General features: G+C 30.8%; 1 protein-coding gene across 1 annotated transcript in view; it reads right to left on the bottom strand.

The window, feature by feature from the left end:
* The window catches only part of alpha-Man-IIb (alpha-Mannosidase class II b), a 219,654-nt gene that overhangs the window by 59,639 nt on the left and 133,042 nt on the right, over nt 1-26,973 (bottom strand). The window contains exons 6-10 of the mRNA XM_072532813.1: nt 15,220-15,536; nt 11,426-11,707; nt 9,104-9,380; nt 3,583-3,890; nt 2,216-2,566 (exon numbers count right to left, since the gene is read on the bottom strand). Of these exons, the coding sequence (XP_072388914.1) occupies nt 2,216-2,566; nt 3,583-3,890; nt 9,104-9,380; nt 11,426-11,707; nt 15,220-15,536 (1,535 nt within the window). The remainder of the gene's footprint in view (nt 1-2,215; nt 2,567-3,582; nt 3,891-9,103; nt 9,381-11,425; nt 11,708-15,219; nt 15,537-26,973) is intronic.

The raw sequence follows: 26,973 nt of genomic DNA, 5'->3' as shown, positions 1-26,973 counted from the left end.
TTTTCTTATTACAGTGTCTTGAAAAAGGAATAAAACCATTCCGAAAGCTAGAAAAAAAGTCATAAGAGTGTTTCATTAACATCCCGGCCAATTTTCTGACTGCAACCCTAATAAACTGTGTTGTTTGTATATATATATATATATATATATATATATATATATATATATATATATATATATATATATATATATATATATATATAAAGTAAAATGTAAGTAAAATGTAATGGCATGTCTCGCAAAACAGAAAACCAAAAAAGGTATATCGATGGAAGGTAACCACATATACGTATTTTTGACTATTGGTCGTCTTCAGTACGGTGCAGCCAAGTTAGAAAAGGAGCATGTTAACTTGGAAAAGGATCACTACAGGAGCAATGCTACTTTCGAACCTAAAGTGTTAAAAGCAAGTAATCTTTATTCGTGAAGGATGATTTTTCTTCAATATAATTCTTTTAACATCTGATATTCCATCTGATAAATATTTTTGCAATTAATAAATACACTAATAAAATAATAACATCATACAGAATCCCAATAGATGAAAGGCTTTTTACAGCTCCAAAAGCGCGGTAAATTTTTTTATATTCTTCTTTTGTCTTTAAAGAATCACATTTTCTTAAGGCTTTTTCAACGCGCCCAAATACTCTGTCTGCTGGTAAGAAGCTGTGATCTTTAACAGGGAATGTAAGATGAACGTCAGTTAAGTTTTCAGGCGATTTTTTCTTCAGCCAATAGTAGAGCGCATGGATAACATGGACGTTTTTATTTTGCCCTCCACATCCCTCACAAAATAAACGAACTCTTTGTTTATTTCCAAGATTTAATGAATTCAGATGACAAAGTAAAGCAGATGATACTTCGATCCTCGTCCAGCCATATCTTCCGTCCATGTGTAGAATACGGGATTTTTAGCGTGCATGTCGACACAGCCTAAAACGTAAAAACTCACTTGTTGAGCATAAAAAGCATCATTAATAGGTGTTCGTGGAAGGGGCTACACTTGCTGCATATTAAAGCTAAAGGTGTGACAGCTAACAAGCTAACCCAGTGACACTTCTCTTGCCAACTCATAAAAAGCCTTGCCTCTTTTATTATGAATTCTATAGTGTAACATCAAGTCGCTTTTTTCCTTATCATCCTTAGCCATTTTAATTTTGTGCTTTAATCGAGTATATAGAGAAAAGCAATCAGATACAGAGAAAGAAAATCCGAATTGAATTCTGTTCTAAAAATATTGGCAAACATCGTCAAACTGGAGATATGGTTATTATCTGTAGATTGAGAGTTACATAAGTAGTTTATATAATTTTGATATATTTAGGTTGGCAGGTAAATAGATCCTCTTTGATTTTGATCTGTTATAGTGACTTTCTCAGCCTTTTAGGTTTCCAATAAATTCAATAATATTTTTCCTTATCTTTACTGTTTTATGAGAAATCTTATCTCACCCTCTTCGTTCTTTTAGTGCAACAGTATTGTGTTTCTTTTTACAAACTGTATTTAGAAAAATTTTAGAAAAACTCTTGTGGGTCTGGTACCCTTTATGAGCGAGAGCGAGGGTTTAGCTCGATACCTCGTTTTCTTTCTACGGAGTATAACTTTAGCCTTTTTCTTTCGACTTCCCTTGTTACTATCTTTTACACAAATACTAGATATAACGATATAAAATTTCCATTTTAGTAAATTAACATGCAGTGTCTGATGCAACTGTACAAATAAACAACTTCCTCTAAAGTACCTAAGTAAGCAAAATACATTCTTACGCATAACAAACTGAACAGAACTGTGACTGCCATCTTTTGGTAATATGCGCAAACTGAACAAAACTTTCACAGAAATATTGTTTCAAGCATTTATTGCAGTTTGGTTAAATATGATGGATTTATGTCAGTTTGCTTAATTTGAAAATGAAAATTATTCATATTGCAATATATATTTAATTTGAAGCACATTGTCTGAAATGAACAGTTCCCAATGTAGATTGAACTAAAGTGAAATGTCTAAAACTGGATTTATTGCTTATTGCTCAGTTGCTCCTCAAGTGATGTTTAATTCTGTAGTTTGGTGCTATACAAGAGTTTTCTAAGCAAAGTATGGCTTTAAATAGTTGGTAAATATTTAAAAAAAAATATTGTAACATATAACATTATAAAATATAAACTTGTTTAAATTTTTATTTCTTTACGTTTCTTTACTAAATGAAGACACTTACCTTAAATTTATTATTTTCTAACTGAATATCTCCAGGAGGAATATCTTTAATATTAAATTGTGATTTTAAGGTTTCTGCCTTCACCTCGTTCTCAGTACTAATAATGGTAGTAGACTTTTGACAATTTTTACAATAAATGGTAGTAAGCTTTTCTTTGACAGACGCTTCATACACAATATTGAACGATGTAACAGACAGCTCTGGTAGTTTGGCTATGAATACTAATTCGAATTCATCTGCCGCTATGTACATCTTCGAAAAATCGGAAAGGTCCCACACAGGGTTAACTTGATAAGGAACATTGAGGCCATCACTATCAACGACTTTTACGTTACTGGTATTGACTCTGAGCTAAAAAGAGCGACAATATTAACTTTTACGAAATATATAGACTGAAATAAGCTATGTAGAGCAGTAGTAGATAGAAAATGTGTACATATTTCTCCCCACGTAAGCTTTAAATCTAATATGTATGTTTAATTCTATCTCACACAATTTATAATTTAAATTTACTATCACCAATATGATTCTTAGTCTCGTCCGAACCTTCACAAGCGTCAAAGAAGTAATTAGTACAATTACTTTATCACCCTTATCATATAGTAATTCATTCGACATTAGGAAACTTAAATACAACAACCGGAAAACATGTTTGTGTTAAATGTTGTTTTGTTGCTACAAAAAGTAATTATCCAGTAATAAACTACTACTATAAATTTAGGTATTAGTAGAGGGTCCAGGAGCAAAATGTTTGAATTAAATTTAATTGTTATTGCATATAATTTGGTTCATTTACAAAGAAATGTATAACACCGGGCCACAACAACAATCCGGAAATATTCAATATGCACCAAACATGCTTCAAAAAACGCAGTCCTTAACTATATTTTGGTACCATAACAAAATATACAGCCAGCACGTACCTGGCCAAGTAGGTAAAAGGAGGTAGCCAAGAGGTAAAAACCTTTTTAATTGTAAACAAAATTAATATAATGCTTATTTTGGAAATGCACTTTACAGATAAAAATTCCTGGAAAATGCCAATCTATAAATTATGTAAGCCAAATCATCCTGATAATACTGCATACGGAGGTTCTGCCATAATGATCAAAAGTAGTATAAAAACTTTACGAACTGCAACTAAAGTACCGCACCTGCAGGCTACACACATGGTAATTGAAGACTGGAGTGGGCCAATCACTACTGCCCTCATTATACTTATTATATTATATATAATCATTATACTGCCCTCCCAAACACACATAACAAATCAATTTTCTGAATTTTTTAAATGACTTGGATCAGGGTTCCTGGCCGGCGGTCATTAAACTTAAAATTATGACTTCAAAAATATATTGACTAGCTACCTGTATGACTTGTTCTTGGGGTAAACTTAAAGAATTATATACAATAATTCTTCTCGATTGATTGACACCTATAGGTCCTACTTGCAACGGTGTTTTTCGAGGAAGCTTTTCAAATGATTCCCGTTCAATATCACTTAAAACCAGATTTTGGTCGGGCTTAATAGGAATGTCAGGAAATAATAGGCTTTGAAGCGCGTTTTGTTGGATGTTAACAGTATCTCTAATCCCTTCAAATAACTTTAATCCATAATCTCTCATTACAAATGATTTACTCGTACCCGTGATGGCATCATGATGTTGAAAAAGTCCTGAAAAAATTAAGAAATGTACATATTAATTATCTATGTTAAAATTTAATAGTTATATTCAAATATAAGGAATAAATAATACACATTTATAATACACGCGGTTGAACCGCGTCGATTATCATTGAACCGAGCTTTCGACATCCTCTTTGATGTCTTCTTCGGGACTTCCAAGGTCTCAGTCTCCCAAGCCCCCAGACTAACCAATACATTACTCCTACTAGGAACACAGGACGGTTCATTTATACCGTCGACGGTGACGTGGTTTGGCTGGAGGTTGGTGTGGGGGTTAGCGAGGGGATTGGCGCGGGGGTTCACAAATGTCTTGGTTTTGGAAAATAAGTTCCTAACAGTTTTAGCGATTTTTATTGCGAGTTTAACTGGTATATTTCTACAAAATTTAATAAGTTTGTAACTTGAGGTAAGTATGGTAAGGAAGAATAACGGATATTGACGAAGTAAAATTATGTTGTAGTTTGCAGAACTGTACTATCAACTGTGTTATTACAGACTAACCTTAATTGTTCACCATCTATCACCACATCATTTGTTACGGAACTATAATTTTTAGAGAAAAGATATTTGTTAATTAAGGATATAGAGTAGGAGTTTTCAAAAAGAATACATCTAAGTAAAAGAAGGGATTCCCTTCGATTAACGGCATGTGTTAACCTTTGTAACCTAAAATTAAGGGATTGGGATAAGGTTGATTTTATATTTAAATGGTTTGTTATATGTTAATTTTTTTTGTATTTCTAAGTAAGCTTCTCGTAAACGAATAAAAATAGTTCAAAATTTCGACATTATATTGTTTACTGGACCTAATCGTTTAGTTATTGTATTTTTTTCGGGTCAACACAATTAATCATGGTACTTTCCACTGAGAATTCATATGATTTGTATTTTTATTTAATAAATACGATCATACTAATGTATTTATCGTAATTAAGTATTAGTTCATTACTGAAGGTTATCGATAACTGGGTCAAAATAAAGTTTTAAAAAAATAAAAATGTAGGTGCTTCATTAATATTTAGAGTTTGTCTATAATCATTTTTAATTATATTTCCCTCATACTTTTGCTATTATTATTTAATATTTCTTATGAGTGTTTTAGATAATATTTTCCTGTCTTAAAAAATAAACTCCCTTAAAAGTAATACGTATATGTATGTTTTAGGCATATTATATACAAGCATCTGTAATCTGTAGTAGTTTTTTTAGTTTATACCAGGACTCAATGAAAATTATAAAGAAAGCTCAAGTAAAATAAATAGTGAATATTAGGACTAAATTAAATTTAAAAATGTAAAAATAAACCAGTACTGGATGAATTCTTTGTTGGCTGAAAGCAATTTTGCACAATCGTAACTAGTCAAAATTTCTGGGGTGGGCTTAGGGCACTCTGCAAATACGATAAATTCGATCTGACAAAATGTAAATCAGGGTGCCACTTGAGATAAATCAAGAATTACACTATTTTAAGCGAATATGCTATTGACATGATGGATAAATATTATTAGTTAGGTTAGATTCGATATGATTGGGTTCAGCTGCGCAGTTGCACAGAAAGTCTTCAACCGTCTCGTTTTCAGCTTGACAAAATCTACAACCTACACTTTCTGTGAGTCCGATTTTATTCATGTGCCCCTTGAGGCGACAGTGACCTGGTAGGAGACCTAATATAATTCCCATATCATTCCTATTCATATCTAGGAGGTCTTTGAATCATTTCTTCGAAGGATCATGTATAAAAGATTTAGAAAATCCGAGAAACAGAATCAGATTCTGAAGACCGTTCCAGTCTAACTTGGAGTCAATTCGATTTGATTCCAGTGCATTTAATGCCCCCTGGCTATACGATATAATTTTTATAGATCTGTCCCTGCCGTTTCTCTTTATTAGTTCCTGCAAGCTCATCTCTAAGGCATAAATTTCTGCTTGAAAGATAGTGGGGTGATTACCTAAGCTTTGACTAGCTTAGCCTTGGTCTCCCTCCGTATATTCCAGTTCCTACTCCCTTATCAGTTTTAGAGCCGTCTATGTACCAGCATTGATCTGCCATTACGAGATTCGTTTTATTCGACTCCTATTTCCAACTCCGGATGATCTTTTATTATCTATCCAGATTTGATCGCGGTATCCCTTCGCCCTCCTTCCTGGCATCTGATCCGCTTTCTGCATATGTGTATTAGGTGAAGATCAGGAAAAAAAAGTATGATCAGCAGAAATTAAATACAAAACCCAATATATTGATACTTAGTTTAGAAAATTGATGTCTGTATTTAGCTAATTTAAAAGATATACCCATTATTTAAATCGTGATAAATTACTAATTTCAATATTTTATGTATATAATATCTTGACGAAAATTATACATAATTACGACCCCAGCGTTTTTTATCATGTTCTGAAATAAGAATACCAACGATTTTATTCCATAAGTGCTTTCCACACTGTATAATTTCAAAATTTCACCCTACATGATATAGTTCGTAGAGATCAAGTTGTTAAGGAGCTTTTAAAAACATAAAAATATACAGGGTGTTCCATTAAAAATGAAGATTATGGACTACGCTAGACTTGCGTGAATCACCCTGTATATTTAAATGTATGCTTAAAAAGCACATTTACATTTAAAAAATGACGGGTCTCAATGCTTTTTTATAATTTTTAAAATAAGAATAATTTTATTCCATTTGTGGTTTTGACAGAGTATAATAGTATCTGATAATAGTCTATAGAAGGAGTAATACAAACGCGTAATAGGATCCCACGATACATGTTGTATGCTGTTTTTTACGAAGTATTCAAAAAATACAAAAATTTAAATTAAAATTGAATCGACCTACGATTTATTGCACAATTAATATTACAGCAAGAAACGTAGTGACGTCTTCTTTGCGTAGTTTAAAAATTCTGTCAAATGTCAAACGTCAATTTTAAACAAAATGTACATTTTATGTTTAACAACATATGATGCAATAAATAACTTTTAATTTTGAAATATATCGATCATTAAGGGTATATTCAGTGCCTTAACTGTTGCTTAAATATTTTGCAACAGTTTTGTTTCTTTATTACAAAACACATTTATTGCATAATCTTAAAAGAGCTTAAAAATATCTAACAATAAAACCTTGAAAACTTTTGTAATACTTAATTTATTTTAAATTGTTATCACTACAGCTGTTTTCGGCCTTTCTCAAGTGATCTATTATTGGTATGTATTTATACTTTATAGTTTTTAACTGAATAAGTTGAGGAGAGGAGAACTGTTTGTCTCAAGTTGGTCGTTCAGAATTACATAGAATCTAGCCTTTATTTTAAATGTGAAGAATTTGAAATTCGTCATTAAACGAATGATTATGGTCTAGAAGGTGAAGTGAGTATGTAGAATATGTTTTTCTATTATTGAAAGCCCTTTTATGTTCTGCTATACGTTCCATAAAATTTCTACCAGTTTGACCGATGTAAGATTTTTTACAGTCATCACATTTAAGTATATTGTATTGTATACACCACTGTGTAAGTGATTTTTCTTTTTACCTTGTTGTTCATAATATGTTTGCCTAGGTTGTTGCTTGTCCTAAAAGATGATTTTACTCCTCTTTTTTATGTGTTTGGCTATTTTTGTTATCTTGCCTGTATATGTAATCAAGCAGAAGATATTTACTGGTTTTTTTCTCTGGTGGTGGAAATACTAATTTCAGTGCATTTTTACGTAATCTTGATTTAAAATTTTATTTATTGTGTGTTCGTTGTACCCATTGTTTACTGCTATTTGCTTAATGATATTCAATTCTATCTCAAAGTTGTTTTTTGACACGAGAATTTCTATTAATCTATGTAACATGCAATGGTAGGTTGCCAATTTATGTTGTGTAGGATTGAATGATGAATTGTGTCAGTATGGGTAAGTTTATGGAATACGGAGAACTCATTTTTGTTTTTAAATCTGATAATTTTTAAATCTAGAAAATTTATGGACTGATTCTGTTCTGTTTATATTCAATATGACTATGAAGTGAATTAATACATGATAATAATTGTCTGTTAGTTCCTGTAAAACATACCAGTACATCGGTCTACGTATCTCTACCAATATAAAAACTGTTTTAAAATGTTTTAAAATCTTTGTTTCTAGATCCACAAAAATATCTGATAGCAATGGGCTTAGAGGATTATTATTATATCATTATTAAGTCTTGTACCGTTATTTGTATATATTTGATTTTTAAATTCAAAGTAGTATTGGTTTATGCAAATTACAAGATGTTAAATTTCAGATGTAATGATTGGTTTTTTACTAGAACAAAAGTATCTGTAGGAGGAATATTAGAAAACACATTTTTACGTCAGATGGAATTAATTTGAACTTGTTAGGTAATTGAAAATGTTGTATTTTATTAACTAGTTCTATTGTATTTTTTACGGTAAATTGAGGTGAAAATATAGTGTGTTCGAAAATAATCTCTAATAGTTTTTTTTTGATAGTTTATATGACGGAGCTGTATATAAAGGAACTACAGGTCTTAGTGGATGATCAGGTTTCTGTAGTTTAATAAAAGAGTATAATTTAGGAGGCTGTGGGTTCATGATATTGAGGTATTGTTATTCTATTGAATTTAATATTGATTTTAAATTTTTTAACACCAGTTTAATTTGTTTTTGATATTTTTTCGTCGGATTTTTGTTTCAATATTTTGATTATTTAAAAATTATATTGTTTTGTTATTATATCTTACCTATAGAAATAGTAGTGTTAACTTTGTCTGCTTTTGTGAACACTGTGTTTTTTTCTATTGATTTATTTTTAATTGAAATTACTGATTGATTCTCTTTGTAACAGGACTTTTTGGTTTAACTACACACATCGGTAATAGATTTTGCAATGTTTTGTTCACATTCTACACCTAAATATTCTAAAGTTTTTTTATTATTATGTTAAGTCAACTTGTGTTTAAATCCTTTCTCTAAAAGTGGTATCTCGTGCTATAAAGTGCTAATACTGAATTTAGTATCTGTTAAATTTATAAATCTATTGAAAAAATTATGGTTCGAAAAACTTTTTGTATATTGAACATTCGGTTTTATACAATTGCAAATTAGATTAATTAGTTTTTTATACCGTATATTGAATTTTTATCTATTATATTATCTACAATCTCAAGTTAAAATCTAAGATGTCTAATCTTAGCTTAAAAATATCTTACCTAAGTATCGTCGAGCTCTAATCAATTTCTCAAAATCTCTCTCTAGAACTTTCAAATATGACGCCAACTTATTTTGTTTCGCCTTATTAAGAGCAATGGTATAGAGAATCTCGGCCCCTCGAAGGGAGCTTTCTAATTCTCTATCTAATAATTTCATAAAGGGCCTGGTCGTAAAATATCCAGACCAATAAGCGGGTCGTCCTTCAGTGAAGATGTCTGAATATACGAAAAAGTCTCCTTTTAATGTGGGAAACTGGCTGTACCGCTTTACAATTTCCTAAAAAAAAAATACGATTTAAGTTAAATAATATTTATACACCACCCTAATTGTATTTTAATGTATAGTGGTCCATCAAATTAGCGGAGGGCTTTTTTGAGGGTCTTTAACTTGTTTGAGAAAAATCCTTCCTATTCCTCCTATGTACCATCTCCATTCAAGTTGGCGACCAGCATGGGAAAGAGTTGTAACTCAAAAGCAAGAAATTATTTATATGCATTAAACCATATCGTGTTTATTAAATAAAAGCTTACTAAAGTATCAGGTGATAGAGCAAATTTGGTGATCCATAATAACACAGTTCAAAATATAAATTAACTAACTAAGGCACAAAGATACGAAAGGCACCTGGATACCAGTGTATTAAACGTCTCTAAAGATATTCCTAGTCAATAACTATGTAAACTACGACTAAAAAATTGACCCCTAGTCCACGGCAAATTTATATGATTAAAGGGTACTAAGAATACCCGCGATGACAGCAAGACCCAACAGAAAGTGAAAAATAAAAATGTTAAAAGTCAGTTTATGATCTTAGTAACAAAGCAATTGCTCAATACATAATGTACAGTGAGCTAATTGGCTGCAGTACTTAAAAAAGACAACTTGGAACATAAATAACGTTCGTGGCCGGAAAACTATATATTATCCACGAGATGGACAGACTCGACATTGGTGTCTTCACGAAATGTTAGAAAAATAAAAAAATCACTTCACTACTACTGATTATTGATTAGTGTAGTAGTGTCTGGGGGCTGATCAGAGAGGATGTCGGCGAATTCATATGCGAAGCATACTAATTCTGGGTCAAGATTAACCACCACTAAAGGAAGAGAGCTCGCCAAAGCCTGCAGACAATTGAATTGTGAAGTAGTATCGATTGAAAAGCTAACCTATTGGCCAACGGATCAGAAATCCCTGACTTGGTAGACTTTTTCATAATCAATAATATTGCCTCTAATGTCTTAAGCATTAAGGAGGCTTGGGATATGAATTCGGATCATTCCCCTATTCTCGTCACATTTAGTGACGAAATAATACTGAAAGAATGGTTAGGGTGGTGAATGTAAGAACAGATTGGCAGAACTTCAGAAATGAACTAGAAGACTCATTAATATTTCGGTCCCCTTGAAAACTAAATATCAGTTAGATGCAAAAGTTGAATTGTTCACCAAACAGATTTAGCAAGCAGCATGGAACAGTATTCCAATCATCCCTATTAGAACAGAATGAAAAAAATATTCGAAAGAAGTTAGTGTACTAATTTCTGAAAGAAAGAAATTAAGTTGCAAATAGCAAGGAACCAGATCTCCCAAGGATAAGACAAGCTCAACAGCCCAGAACATCTCAAGCGAAAAATAATAAAACGGCTCAAAAGACCTTTACTACATCATCCACTAATCAGAAATACTGATGTATCTTGAAAACATGTTCCAACCAAACAAAAGAAACGACTTGGTTAGAATAAATATATTTGAACCAGATTTGTTTAAAATTAAACCTAGTAGTACTAAAGAAATTGCCAAGTTATCGAACTTATAACAGGCGAAATATTAAAACAATTGCCAAAGAAATACTTCACTAAGCTTACATACCTAAGCTAACAATCAGTTGTGGTTAAGTCTTAGTCCCATACAAATACAATATTTAACTTAAATATGCCACAACAAAACAGTTTCAGAACCTCTTTGAGGTCAAACAAGTTAAAAAATGTTGGGAAGTCAAAAAGAAGGAACTGATAAGTGAATACTTTGCCAACAATGGAGATAAAATATAACAGAACTGTTAAAAAAACATTTAAAACATAGACATGGTATGGATTATTTCATAGCTTCTTATTTTCCAATTTTTAGAAAATCCGTGATCTTTTCATATTTTTGGCGCCTTTGTGCACAATGTTTTTTGGTTTACCTTTCTTGCAGTTTAAAATTTATTGTAATAACAGAAATAAATTGTGAAAATAACAAAATTATATTATCTTATAAGGGCTTTAAGATTTGTGTTACCAAATTTTATTTATATATGTATTATGTAAAAATATTTACCTCAAAATACATAGCTGGTGTTCCGAAACTGATATCAGTTTTATAAGTATTTTTATTGGCATTGATATAATCGATCAGTTTCATGTAGTTCGTGTATTGCTGATCCCATTCTTCTTTGACATTATATCTAAAGTCGTCTCCCAAAGGCATCAAAACCGTATTGTGAGGAAACAATGATCCCGTTCGGGCGTATTGCTCCAATAACAATTCTGCCTTTTCCTTAACGTTTTTATCTGTAATTGCTTGAGCTTTTAGCGAATACTCTGTATATTCGCCCTGTACCTGAAAATTGATAAAACGAATTAAAATATAACCTTACCTCAGAGCAAAACTATATTAAGTCAAAAATTTCAGTTTTCTACTTTTTTAGCTCACTGTGATTAAAATTTTTCGCTCTATTCGCTGGAGTTTCTTATTCGCTGTTTCGACTGAAATTGGCAAAAATAACCTTTTATGAACAGTATTAAGTCCACATTGCGCTTAGAGCAAAACAGTATCTTCTGCATTTTAAATGGATTAGATCCAACATGGTGTATACATTTCCCAGGGCAAAACCATATTATGTCCAACAAAAAGTATTTGGTATGGTAAATAATAAGTTTAACTACATTTTAAAAATAAATGTTTTGAATTTACAGTGACAATACTGACGATCTTCAATATTCGTACGTCATTTAATAGAAAAGTTATACCTAATAAATTTAAAATAAAAAAAAAATGAATTATTTTGTTCTTGTTATATTTATAAGATACGCAGTCACTTATTAAGACATTAACACTAGAATTAACAACTAATATTATTGTTTTAGAAAAGTTAAAGAAATAAATCTCAAAGCTCTTGTCAATGTATTTCTCTTTTCGGCCTGTACATCTTTATTTTTATTGTTTTAGACTACCTTGAGAGTCAGAATTCGAACGAGGCTATGGTTGTAAGGACCACATCACCGTCTTTGTTAGATATATCTTACAACTTTGTTAACCTGCAGGATACAACTGAAATACAGCTAAATGCAGCTGCTGTTGTTCTAGATGTACCTAAAGACATCCCTTAGTAGCAGCGTGTTTATCATAGAGATTAAGCAACCACCACTGGAGCTCAATCCGTCTATAAGTAATATACACCAAGACGAGGAAGATCCATTTGAATATTCGGTAAGTTTATTTGTTTCTAGCATTAACTGGAGTACTGACAATGATTTTAAAATCAAAAATGATAGTGAAGATGAAAATGAAAAAGAGTTCATGGAAGCCGATCATCAAAGCAAAGGAAAGAAACGAAACTACGTGGCAACGAAACGAACGAAAATAGAAGAGGATGGCAGGCCAACAATAGAAATCTTCCAAGACTAAAAAGATAATAAAGGAAAGTAAGGTGCGAGAACCTTGTAGAAACTGCCGTTTAAAATTCAACAATCTTAGAGAGCACAAATTCACCGACAATTTTAGAATCATGAGAAAACCATAGATAAAAAAAGACAGTTTTATGTTCTTGTCTTGAAAAAACGTGTATCAGAAGAAAAAGAGAACGAACAGGTGCTAGAGCTGGAAAACGTCATTGCAACTGGAAATATTGTTTTCCACTATAAAACACTTTTTCAAATAAACACTTACGTTATAATATTTTTAATTTTTTATATCCAAACATTTTCTCAATTTTGTAAAAGAGGTACGATATTTTTCGTAATAGAGCTCTGTCTTTGCCATAAGATAAATGGCAAAATTAATACTAAGTCACAGTCAAAAATTTATTTTTCAATGCAAAAATGTACAAAATGTGCAAAAAGTCCATTTTTTTTTAAAAAACAGTAGTATTCAAATCCGTATATTATACGGGAGAGATTCCGAAAGAATGGTTAATATCAATATTTATTCCAATACCCAAAAAATCTAACGCGATGAAGTGTGAAGAGCACAGGACAATTAGCTTGATGAACCATATTCTAAAAGTGTTCTTACGAGTGATACACGAACGTATCTATAAAAAGCTAGATAATAGAATAGCTGAAAACCAATTGGGATTCAGAAAAGGCTTTGGCACCAGAGAAGCATTATTTATTGTACAAACACTAATCGAACGATGTCGAGATGTCAATTGCGACGTATTCATATGTCTAGTCGACTTCAAAAAAGCTTTCGACAATGTACAACACGAAGAATGGCAAAAATACTGCAGAACACAGAATTAGATGACGTAGACGTGAGAATCATTGCCAATATATACCGATATCAGAAAGCCATAATACGAATAGACCAAAAATCGAAAGAAATACCTATAAACCGTGAAGTAAGACAAGGATGTGGGCTTTCCCCTTTACTTTTTAATATGTATTCAGAAGAATTGTTTAAAGAGGCATTAAAAGACGTAAATGAAGGCATATTTATTAACGAAGCACTTCTGAATAATCTTAGATACGCAGGTGACACAATAATCCTTGCGGACAGCAGAGGACTACAGATCTTGGTTCATCGCATTACCCAATACTGCGAAAGGTATGGAATGGCACTGAATATAAATAAAACAAAAATCATGGTGATAAGCAAGAACAAGATTGAGGAAGACAGTGTTTATGCTAAAGAAAAACTTTTAGGCAGGGTGCACAGATATCAGTACTTAGGTTGCGAATTAATGAAGAATGGGATAGAAGTACGGAAATAAAACGGCGTATTGAAATAGCTAGAAGTGCTTTTAATAAGATGAAAGCAATATTATGCAATGGAAAACTCAACATAGAAATTAGAACTAGAGTATTGAGATGCTACGTGTTCTCTGTCCTGTTGTATGGAGTTGAGGCCTGGACAATTACAGAAGCGACAGAGAAAAAACTCATTAACTTTGAAATGTGGTGTTATCGAAGAATGTGGAAAATATCTTGGACATAACAAAGGCGGAAACGCTACGAAGAATGAAAAAAGATAAAGAAATACTAAACACTATAAAGAAAAGAAAAATGAGCTACTTTGGTCACATACTAAGAAACGAGAAATACGAATTGATGCGGCTGGTCATACAAGGGAAGGTGGAAGGCAAAAGAGGACCGGATAGAAGACGCACGTCCTGGCTGAAGAATCTGAGACAATGGAGTGGGAAAACGTCAATAGAACTTTTCAGAACGGCTACAGATAGAGTCAAATGGGCCATGATGATCGCCAATGTCCTTAGGGATGGGGCACGTGAAGAAGAAGTATTCAAAAAAATTTCTTTTAAGTGGTAAAAAAAAACAATGATTATTATTTACATTTATAAGAATTTGTTAAATAAAATTTAATGTATTAAATGGAAAATGTTACAAAACCCTAAAATTAATTTTTATTTTCGCTATCCTGTAAAATTTATATTTTGTGACTTAATACACTTTTGTTCTGAGGTACGGATAAAGAAATACCGAAAACTGTTGTTTTTAAAAAAATTTAACAAAATATATTGTTAACAATAAACTATTTGAAAAATTTTACTAATAATAATTGTTAATTTGTTAATAACAATGTTAATAATGAGTTGATTTAAGTGAAATTCATATATTTAGCGCTTTGTGGACCAGGGCGGATCTGTTTTGAGGTGGATGTGACATGTGGCATTCGGATTTTTGCAGAAAAAGTTGTGTGTTAATATCAGTATGATAATTAACTTATCCTCCCTCTCATATAGGTCAGGAATATTAACAAAAAATTAAAATATTTAAAAATCCATATCGATACTTATTTTTTCAGTTTATCTATTCCATTCCTCAAGCATATTTTCAAATCTAATTAATGATCTAAAAATAAAAACAAATATTTGAACTGTGTGTATCTACCTTTCTAAAATCAAAATTCAGGCAAATATAAGGATGTGGCCCGCAGCTATGTTTAATAGAATAAATATCGAAAGGTTGATTATGCGTCAAAATGGATCCATAAGGATCGGCAGGAGTCCAGTTAGGTATCCATCGGAAGTCGCCATACTGTTTCATTGCTAGCCACTGTTTCCAAGCGTAATGGATTCGTTGAATAACAGTACCCTTTAAACCAGAAGCTGCCAGAAGGTACGGAACAGTGCTGCCATGACCGAAGGGATCTACTGACCAACCTGATTGAGGTTTTATGCCTAAATTGTTTAGGACCCATTGATGACCTGAAAGGAAAAAAAATAATTTAAAAACGTCTATCAGCAAACAGTAAAAAAGTTAAAATAAATATTTCAGAGGAGTTTTTTGTTAATTTAATTAACCCAGATAGGTACTATTAAAACTTTTACCTCAAAATGTTCAATAAATTCTGCTATGCATGGCTTTATATTTCAATTATATACAAGTTTTAGAAATAAAAGGTTTTCATTTGAGTTATCAGGTGTATGTTATAGTTAACAGTAGAAATCCAAGCTAATCAAGGATTAATGCTTTCATTATATAATACATGAAACTAAATATTTTTTTATTATAACTAATAAATTAACAATCAGAATAAAAACAATGTATTCTATAAGTTAATGTGATGAGTTTAGGTCCTGTCCCTTGGTTCTGGCGTGATGTGGTCCCCTCCAGCGAGAGAATCACGGATCCATGTTACTGGTCTGTTATTGGAGTGTGTGTTCACTTTTTGAATGTATTGTAATTTCTTTTGCTGGTATACTTCTTTCACTGTTGACATAATGAGATCCTCATAGATTCTTTGGTTGGTTACATACCAGGGTGGGTCTAGAAACTAAATATAAAAGTGATTCTTTATTATGATAACTAAAAAACATGATTTAGGGTCAAGTCTGAAAGCTCCCTAGTCCGCGTTTAGTAGTTTTCTTATACATTTCCAGTAATCCTGACGTTATGCATCTTCTGAAAGCTAGATGATCCATTTTCACACCATTTACTTTTATGCAATTGCCAGGCATTGTGCTCTGCCGTATCAAAGCAATGCGAAAATAAACTAAAGTACTATTTCTTGCCTCTGATTCATATTCTCTATAAGCTTATGTTTTGGTCTGCATGGTCTACTCTTCCCATATTTCCATTATATTTTTTTATCATAAATGGTTGTGGGATGGGTATACTTTTCTTTTCTTTCTGCGCATATTTTTTCACCTGTAGGGTTAGCAGTGGTGAAGTAGCATTTGATGCAATAGTAACGAGATTATTAATGGATATTGTTACGATAAATGTTAGTCATACCAGTTCCCCGCTTATACCTGCTATTGGAAGTTTCGAGACGAGGATCGAATAATACCGTTGGCGTTCCGACCGAAGGTCTAAGAAGCGGGCAGAAATTTCTAGATTAACAACTCAGGTATAAAACGGACGATTTGAGATTTAAAAAGTCAGTCGAAAACAAGTGTCGATTATATAAGTGTAAATAAATTAATATTTAAGTGTTTTCTTTGTAGAGTAAATAAATAAAGTCAACAAATTAAATTTGCAAACACAGTTCAATATTATAATAGTTTAGTCTTTTACGTGTGAGTATTATTCAAGTACACCCCTTTGAACTTTTTTGAAAAGCTTGGAATTTTTTAAAAGACAACCAGAAACTCGGTTTTTATCGAATTGTTTCAGTGTATTTTAAATTTCTTGCTGTTAGCTCATATAGTAATGAAAGTGAAGTAAACCTGGGTTATCAGACTGCACTTTTTGACCACTGGCTCTTAATCTTAATTCCTTGTATGTATCAGAAAGTGGAGTGGTGGCACCTTGATAAAGTTCAAACCACTCGACATATCCCTGTTTTGTGGTTGCGACCCGTAGTTTATAGCCCCATCTAATGGGTTTACCTCGGATACACTGTTTTGTTCATTGCTGCCCATAATAAGGGACCTTCGCTTCATCAACATTGTGATATTCTTCAAATAATAAATATCTTTTAATATTTATAAAAAAAAATGTTTTTGTGTTATAATATATATATATATATATATATATATATATATATATATATATATATATATATATATATATATATATATATATTGTAACGATTGGGGTTTATAGAAAATAATTTATAAGTTATATACTACATAATATTAGATATAAAAAAGTATTTGATTATTTTAAATAAGTTATATACTAGAGAATTTTATAAAAATATATTTATGTGAGGGCATTTTAAGAAATTAGCATATAATAATTGTAAAAAAGTTGTATTTTAGTAATTATAATGTGGTAGATACAGTTAAGTGAGCCATGTGCCTAGGCAACCAACTATACAGTAAATATTTGACAGATAGAAATTAATCATAATACGAATATAAGTGGGGTTATAATAATAATGTTGGTTTGAGGTGTTTAATTTATATATATTTGATGATTTAAATGTTTATTCTGATCTGAAAAGCCTAAATGTAAACAAAATTATTAATAGAAAAGAATGGAATTCTCTGGATCTCCGGAGATGGCCATGTTTGCGAAATGGTTTGTTCCAGAAAATTCAGACAAGTATTTGATAGAACAAATTAGAACATGATATCTTACGAGATGGTTCTAGAAATCCAAAAACATATAAATACCCGTGATTTGGATTCAAGATGGCAGTTTTTGAAAGTTTTTAGTCAGAAAAGTTTTAGATAGTGCAGTCAGAAGAGTTTTAAGAAGTTTTAAGTTTTTAGTCTGAAGTCAAGCAGTTTTTGAAAGTTTTTAGTCAGAAAAGTTTTAGATAGTGCAGTCAGAAGAGTTTTAAGAAGTTTTAAGTTTTTAGTCTGAAGTCAAGCAGTTTTTGGAAGTTTTTAGTCAGAAGTCAGGCCAGTTTATTATGAAAGTTATTAGACACATTTAGTGAAGTAAATTGTTCAGAATTTTCAAGAAGTCAGTCAGAAAAGTTTAGTAAGAAATATGAAAGATTATTTGGAGTCAGAGAATCAGGTACAAATAGTCAAATTGTTTAATATAGTGAGTTAAATGAAGATTAAAAATTATGCATATAATTAATGCACATTTATAATTATACACAAATAATTATTGAAGATTATAAAAGTATATTGGAAGAAATTAAATTATATTGTGGTTGGAGATTAGTATAAATCAACTTATAATAATTGGATATTGGTATATTGAAAAGAAGAATAAATATAAATGCTGTTTGCTGGTTTGGTTGGTGGTGTATAAATGCTGGTGAAGAAAACTATATCTTAGATTGGTAGAAGCTGATAATTGGAAAAAGTAATTTCACAAAAAAAAAACAAGGATAACTGAAGTACGAAGACATTCAGTGGTGATTAGAATCTATATACTTAGTGGAAAACAGTTCATTTAGGCATTCAGTGAAAGAAAGGTACAAAAATTTGTTAATATAATTTAGTTAGTGTCATAACAATTTCAATTTTGAAGATAGTTTGTTTAAATTTTACATTGTCTATAGAATTTAATTAGTTTTATAAGAATATCAGTTTAAAGATAGTTTATTTTAAATTTACATTGACTAGGTTAGATATATATGTGTGTTTCATAATAGTTATAATAAAGATAATTTAAAAAAGTACTTACAAGCTAATTCTTTGAGAACCGCGATAAAAACCCTATATATTATTAAAAATACTCATTGCTCATCATTCAAACAAAAAACACATCATAACAATATATATATATATATATATATATATATATATATATATATATATATATTGTCATACTTTTTCTTTCCCAACCAAAGAAAAATAAATAAAATATCGATCGGAATAAAATTTTAAGAAATCATTATAAACAAAAATGTATATATTAATTTAAGATAAGATTTAGTGTAGATAAGAATAGAAATTTGTTTGGCAAACGACCTGTTTCCGTTGCAAACAAAATTATCAAAAAAAACTTTGTTTAGAATTAGAAGACATTTTACCTGCAAGTTAATAATCTTTTCATTGTTTGTATAGTCGAGTATTAAATGACCATATTTTAATCTTTTGAAATATGTATAAATGATGTATTGAAAAAAACCAATTTTAAAGTAAGCTATTTAGTTTTCTCTGAAACCGAAATTAGGCTTTTCCAAAATCATGATAAACACAATTTAAGCTTTTTGATTGGACGGTCGTTTTTAAAATGGGAATTTGGTGAGTCGATCATGAGAGAGGAGAAGTTAGTCATATTTTGGTCATCGAAAGGAAACAGTCGTGTGTCTCAAGATATTGTGTGGTTCGTGAGTTTGGATACCGGCGTAACGAAAAGAAGTGAATAGTTTGAAGAAGGAGATAACAAGTAGATTAAAAGAGGTCCTTGTATCTACCGTGGGCATTTTATAAAGTATATGTGAAAGTATTCTTACGGCATCAAGTTGACAAAAGGAGGTCCTGGTGTCATAAATAAGTAGCGGAGTTTGGAGAAGTGAATCAGGTGTATATTGTGTAGTCTGAAAGAGGTTTGCAGAGACGTAAAGAAGGAGCCGAGGTGCCAAAGAGGGGAGATCACATCTTTGAGGAGACTGGACTTTTCTGGGTATGTTCCAACATACAACTCAAGAAGAAAATAAACTGTAAGTGTTTGTACAATTGAATTTTATATCTGTGAAGGATCGTTTCGACATCATGGTCATTAGCATTCAAATTTAAGAACTGAGGTTTTGTTAGGCTAATCAAAAGTTTAAAGTTTTGTGGTTTCTTTTTTCAAGTAAAGAAAATTTTAAGTAAAATTGGTTTTTCACGTAATATAAATGTATGTAGCTTTATAATCTTATTATCATAATAATTTGATTTATTTTCTTGTATGCTGATTGATAAGATAACGACAGAATTTAAAAATTGTTTTATTCGTTCATATAAAATAAAGAAACGTAAATCTTTGTAATATAATATATTTGTATTATTATCCTTTCTTCTCTCACCCGATAAAAGACAACTAGAAAATCTTTTGAATCCATCGAACACAGATAAACTCAATAAACTAAGTTTGAACTCAAAATAAACAATCATAACAATATATATATATATATATATATATATATATATATATATATATATAAGAATAAGAATAAGAAAAAAGAAGTACTTGTGACTCGTTTGGAACAAATATATAACTGTTTTGGATGGGTTGGAGTCAATAATAGGGCTATTGGTTAACTATTTTTTTTATTCTCGAGCTTTCAATTGTGTTTACAATTATTATCAAGAGCTAAAAAAGACAAAATACTTACAAGGTTGAACTAAAAAGAAAAAACAATTTTTGTTAACTTACCAAATAAAAATTAGTTTGGTAAGTAAAAATCACTGCTTACATGTTCAAAATATTTAATACAAAAATGCTTTTATCTAATAAATGTTTCCCTGAAAAATTTTTATAATTTTGAAAACATTTTTTTTAATATAAGAATAATTGAATTTATAAATAAGTTCAAATAGCAACCAATTACAAATAGCTTCAATGTCATAAATGCCAACATAAAATTTTTATTTTTGACAATTATATTGCCAAAAGTAAAACTTCGTAAAAAAAAGAATGTTTAAACGAAGTTTTCTTCTTCTTCTTCGTTTGTTTTTGGGTTTCGATTATATAATCATTTACCCAGTACATGTATGGTTATGCTCGTCTTGCTCTAGGCAATGCACAACCAGGGATAAATTTCTACTTCTGTTTACTTTACTGCTAATTGACAACTGGGTGATACTGAAAGATCAGCTTTTTCATTTGTTTATCTTCTTCATTTAAGGTTACTTTTTACTGCTAATTGACAACTGGGTGATACTGAAAGATGAGCTTCTCCATTTATTTATTTTCTTCATTTAAGGTTACTGTTTACTGCTAATTGACAACTGGGTGATACTGAAAGATCAGCTTTTCCATTATTTGTTTATCTTCTTCATTTAAGGTTACTGTTTACTGCTAATTGACAACTGGGTGATACTGAAAGATTAGCTTTTCCATTTGTTTATCTTCTTCATTTAAGGTTAGATTAGACTTTTCTCGTTTGGGGGTAGCTTCCAAACATTGTCACATTAGGTATATGGGTGATGCTACCTTCTGTTAGGATTAAGGATTTTAAGGACGTACATTTTTGTATGTTAGGATATTTCCAGTATTTTCTAGATTTATTTTGTTATTTTGACAAGTATAAAAAAAAAAAAAATTTTTTTATAGATCGATTTGAAAAAATTTGATGAATTTAATAATTATTTTTATAACTTTCTCAGAGGGTTTATATAGAATACTATGTAAAGATATTGGACTCTCTATTCCTGCTTTTATTAGTTCTAAATACAGATCCATATTTTTGTGTTTGTTTATGGGACATTCAAAGAAGATATGGATCACTGTTCCAATGGTTCCGCATTCACATATCGGTGTTTCCGTTTTACCTATTTTGTAGAGATAGCAAGGAGTTTTGCAATGTCCACTACGTAAACGATTAATATTTGTTATGGTATTTCTGCCCATATACCCACATTTGGCATACCATGGTTTTATGGGGAAATCACACTGCAATCTGCAATAGTTTGGATCTTTATCTTTAATTTGGGAATGCCATTCATTGTAGAATTGTGTTAAAATGTCTTTTTTTGTAACGCAAAAGATATCTGTACTAACATTTTTTATACTATATGGTACTCTTAATTCTCTCCCAATATTCGCCAGCCTATCAGCTACCTCATTACCTTTAATCCCCTGATGTCCAGGTACCCATTCTATTCCTACCGAGAATCCCATATTATTAGCTTCTACCAATAGTTTTTTTGTCATTATGGTTACGTAATCCATTTGATCCCATTTGAGACTGGAAATTTTGGATAAAGCACTTTTTGAATCCGCAAAGATAACTGCTTTCATGATCCCCTTCTCAATGCACACAGAGATAGCTTTATATATAGCTATCATTTCAGTTGTACAGATTTGTGTGTAATTATGGAGCCTTGATGAAAATTTGTAATTAATCTGTGGTATATAAATTCCAAATCCAGATTGGTTTGTTTGTGGGTCAATAGATCCATCTGTATATACATAGGTATGATTACTATATATTCCACCATATTTTGCTAAAAACATTTCATTAGATTCAATTTCATATTTTTCATATTCTAGGCTATTAATTGTAATAGGATACAAAAGAATTTTTCTTTCTACTTCATATATGGGATTAATTTTGTATCGGATTATATTTTTTGATTTTTTGAGTATGTCCGTATATGCTAATGAGTAGTCTGGTATAGCTTTATTCTTCCAAAATTGGTTATTTGCGTTTATAGCTTCATTTAACTTATTTAAACTTCTTATTACTATGTTATTTTTTTCAGACATTTGTTTCAATATATACTTATGAGCCAATATTTCCCTTCTAACTTTTAGTGTGGATACTGAACATTCCGCTTGTAATATTAAAATTGGTGTAGAACGTAGACAACCTGTTATAATCCTTAAGGCCACATTTTGTACTTGTTCCAACTTCATCATCAGACTTTTACTGCAAGGATTTAAAAGATTGGCTGCATAATCTAAATGAGATCTTACTATCCCTTTGTATAAGCTTAAAAGAATGTTTGGGTCAGATCCCCATTTTGTACCACAAATTGCTCTCATAACATTAATTCCTTTGTTTGCTTTAGCTATCATATCATTTATTTGAATTGTCATATTCAAGTTACACTGTAGATGGAACCCCAGATACTTTATTTCATTTTTCCATGGGATTTCCATGTTTTGGTACATAAGGTGGGGGAAGTTATAAGCTTGAGCTCTTTTTCTAAATATTATTGCTTTTGATTTATGTGCTGAGATTTTAAAGTTGTGTGTTTCAAACCACTCCTGTAATTTTTGTAAGTAAGTATTTAAGCAATTAATTGATTTATATATATCTGACCCTTGTACCAGAATTACAAAATCATCTGCATATTGGAAGCACTCCATTTCAGGTTTGATTAAATCATGTAAAGACTTAGAGTACAAATTAAACAATATTGGACTGAGAGGAGACCCTTGTGGCAATCCAGTTGATGCTTGGATTGGGCCTAGTATATTGTTTGATTTATCTTTAATATAAATATTTCTATTGAGCAAGAATTGCATAATTAGGTTTGTATAGGTTGTTGGAATACCATACTTTATTAGATATTTATATAGCAAAAACGTATTGACAGTATCATATGCCCTACTAATATCCAAAAAAATTGCGATTGTATTTAAATTTTTACTAAATCCTGTTCTAATATAATTTATTGTTAAAGCTAAATTATCGTTACACCCTTTATTTCTTCTAAATCCTAACTGTTTTGGATTCAATATACAATTTTTTTCAATTATTTGTTCAATTCTTAATTTAATTATATTTTGGAGTATTTTGCCCACACATGACTCTAGGGCAATATTTCTATAGTTGTCTGCACATAATGGATCTTTATAGGGTTTTAAGAAAGGAATAACAAGAGTGTTTTTCCATTCTTGTGGAAATCCAGCTTTTCTGTTCATTATTTGATTAAATATTATTGACAGTGATTCTAATGCTACCTGAGGAAGTCTGCCAATCATACTATATGTTATTAGATCTAAGCCAGTAGCCTTATCCTTTTTTTTAATGACACTTATTATTTCCTCTCTGGAAATGTCCTCCACATTGTCATTGGATTGGATAACAGTAAATTCTGGATCTGTTATATCAATTCCCAATTTATTTAATATATCCAAAGCTATGTGTTTGCTGGGAAGTTTGGCAGGAATTATTGCATTTTGATATGTGGAGAACTGTTTAACAGTTCGCCATATTTCTGCTAGAGGAGTGTCCCTGTTTAGTCCATTACAAAAGCATCTAAAACTATTTCTTTTTTTATTTTTAAATATTTTTTTACTATAGGCAAAGATTTTTTTGATTTCTATATAATTATCTGTACTTGCATCTTCTTTGTATTTTTTGATTTTTTCTTTCCTCATTTTAATTAAATTTGAGCATTCCGTGTCCCACCATGGAGGACTTTTCTTTTTTCCTGTGTGCTTTTTTGTTTCCAAAAAGGGTATTTCTTCATCACTCACCTTCTCCATAATTTGCGTAAAGGTGCTATATTCTTTACACCCACTTTTCATTAGTTCTTCTATTTTTGAACAGTATTTTTCCCAATTGGCATTTTTAATGTTTCTTTTGTAACTTTTTTGGATAGATGTATGTTGAATTTGTGTCTGGATTTTACACATCGTTGGGAAATGATCACTACCACCCGAGTCCTCTAACACATCCCATTGACATCTGTTCACTATTTCCGAGGAGATTAGTGTTAGATCTACTGCTGAAGCATTCTGACCTGGGAGTGTAATCCGTGTGGATCTTCCATCATTGCAACAAACTAGATCCAAATCCTCTAGAGAGTCAGCAATTATTCTTCCATTAGCATTAGTAGTTACCTGACTTCCCCAAAGTGCATTATGTGCATTCAGATCACCCATTATAATTTTATTGCCTCTGATTTTTTCTATTCGCCCAACCCATCCATTTAAATCTATTTTTACCCCAGGATGAATATAAATATTAATTATTGTTATGTCCCAATCAATTATTTTAACTGCTAAAATTTGAATTTTACTATTATTATTGTTATAAGTATATACTACTTTATGATCCAAACTATTATCAACAGCAGTAGCAATACCACCATAACCATCTAATCTATCCAATCGATGTATTTTATACCCTCTTAAATAAAAATGATGATTTATTTTTAACCATGTTTCATTTAATAATATTACTTTAGGGTTAAAATCGTGTATAAAAATCTTTAAACTATTATAATTACTGTTTAAACTTTTTATGTTCCATTGTAGGATGTATGGATTCTTGGGATCCATCTAGATCTAATAATTTTCTATTTGTTGAAGTTTCATGTGTAATTAGCTTGTTCAAGTAGGTGATTAGGTCTTCCTTATGTCTCCAATTCAGTTTTTTTAGTATTTCATTCAATATTTTTTCCGTTTCCCTCTCTAGTTGTTCTGTACGTGAACATCCAGGGATAGGAATTTTAGAACTAACAGAGAAGGTTTTTTCTTCAAATCTGCCATTTGGAGATATTAAATTCTGATTGTGAAGCTCTCTGTCATAAGTTTTATTTGACTCGTTAATTTTTCTTTTATTTTTGTTCCCGCTATTTTCTGTTTTTTTGCTAAACCACTGTTCTGGGTTACTTCGAATATTTTCTATCCATCGCTCATTAATTGGAATTCTGTCAGGTGTATTAACCTGATTTGATAGAGGTGGAAATTCGTCCTGGCTTACTCTAAATGTATTGTCTTTTGATAACTTTTTATTGGAGACATATGGATACCTTTCACTTGCCTCAAAATAAGAGAGATTATCTAATGACATAACAGCTTTAATATTCTGTTGTCTGACATATTCAGGACACTCTTTAAAAGTACTGACATGAAAATTACTACTACAATGGAGACATTTCATCATACATTCACCTTCATGTGCTTTATCAGCACAATTTTTACATTTTTTATCCCCTCTGCATTGATTTTTTGTATGGCCAAAACGAAAACAATGATAGCATTGAACCACCGGAATCATATATGGCTTTACCCTAAAGGGAATCCCATATATAGAAACCTCTTTTGGAATTTGTTTTCCTGAAAAGGTAAAAGCAACTGTCTCTGTATTTATGTATTTGCCTAAATCATATTTTGATTTTCTTTTAAAACGTCTTACCTCCAAAATTTTAATATTTACTGAGGATGTACCCGAAAAACTAATTAATTCAACATCAGAAATACTTGCATCAACATTATTTACTACACCCCTACAAGTTACTTTATTAGCAGGAATAAAGAGTTCATATCCATCATTTTTAATCTCTATATTTGAAACAAATTTATTAGCACATTCCCATTTCTTAAAAATAACGCTAATTCGGTTTTTACCCTTTTTATTAATTTTTTGTATATTCTCAATTTTCTTATCATGTATATATTTTGCTAGCTTTAAAAAACTATAATTTCCGACGTTATTGTTTTTTGATTCCATATAGACCTCAAATGGGCCAGTGTCGGTATACTGATAAGAATACTGTTTTTTGTCTTTTTTACTCTCATGTTGATTAGTGGTCTCCGAATTATCATTATTTCCTACAAATGTTTTGTCTAAATTTATATTACATTCTATATCTGAATCATCTCTCTTACTTATTACCATCTCAACACTAGGAGGACCAACCCCCCCTGTGCTATCCCCCATTATTAAACCTCTTTAAATCTTTTTTTTTCCAATTGATTTTAAACAATAAAAATTATTTATATACAACTAAAAATTAAATTAAAGTTTATAAAGATAGGAACAGAACTATTATAATACAACCTCTCTCCACAAAAGCCAATCACGGAAACCGAAGATAGCCTCAACCCTCAACCTCAAATGAGTTTGACAGAACCTCTCTCCTACTTTCGATGGACAAAATCGACAAATTGTTAAGATTTTCTTCAAAAAACCGTGCTTCAAGTTTACAGCAGATGGTCTCTAAACGAAGTTTTACTTTTGGCAATATAATTGTCAAAAATAAAAATTTTATGTTGGCATTTATGACATTGAGGCTATTTGTAATTGGTTGCTATTTGAACTTATTTATAAATTCAATTATTCTTATATTAAAAAAAAAAAAAAATGTTTTCAAAATTATAAAAATTTTTCAGGGAAAC

The sequence above is a fragment of the Diabrotica undecimpunctata genome, chromosome 5, assembly GCF_040954645.1.
Source record: "Diabrotica undecimpunctata isolate CICGRU chromosome 5, icDiaUnde3, whole genome shotgun sequence".
NCBI classification, from domain to species: Eukaryota; Metazoa; Arthropoda; class Insecta; order Coleoptera; family Chrysomelidae; genus Diabrotica; species Diabrotica undecimpunctata.
This window is presented reverse-complemented; position numbering and strand designations above follow the sequence as displayed.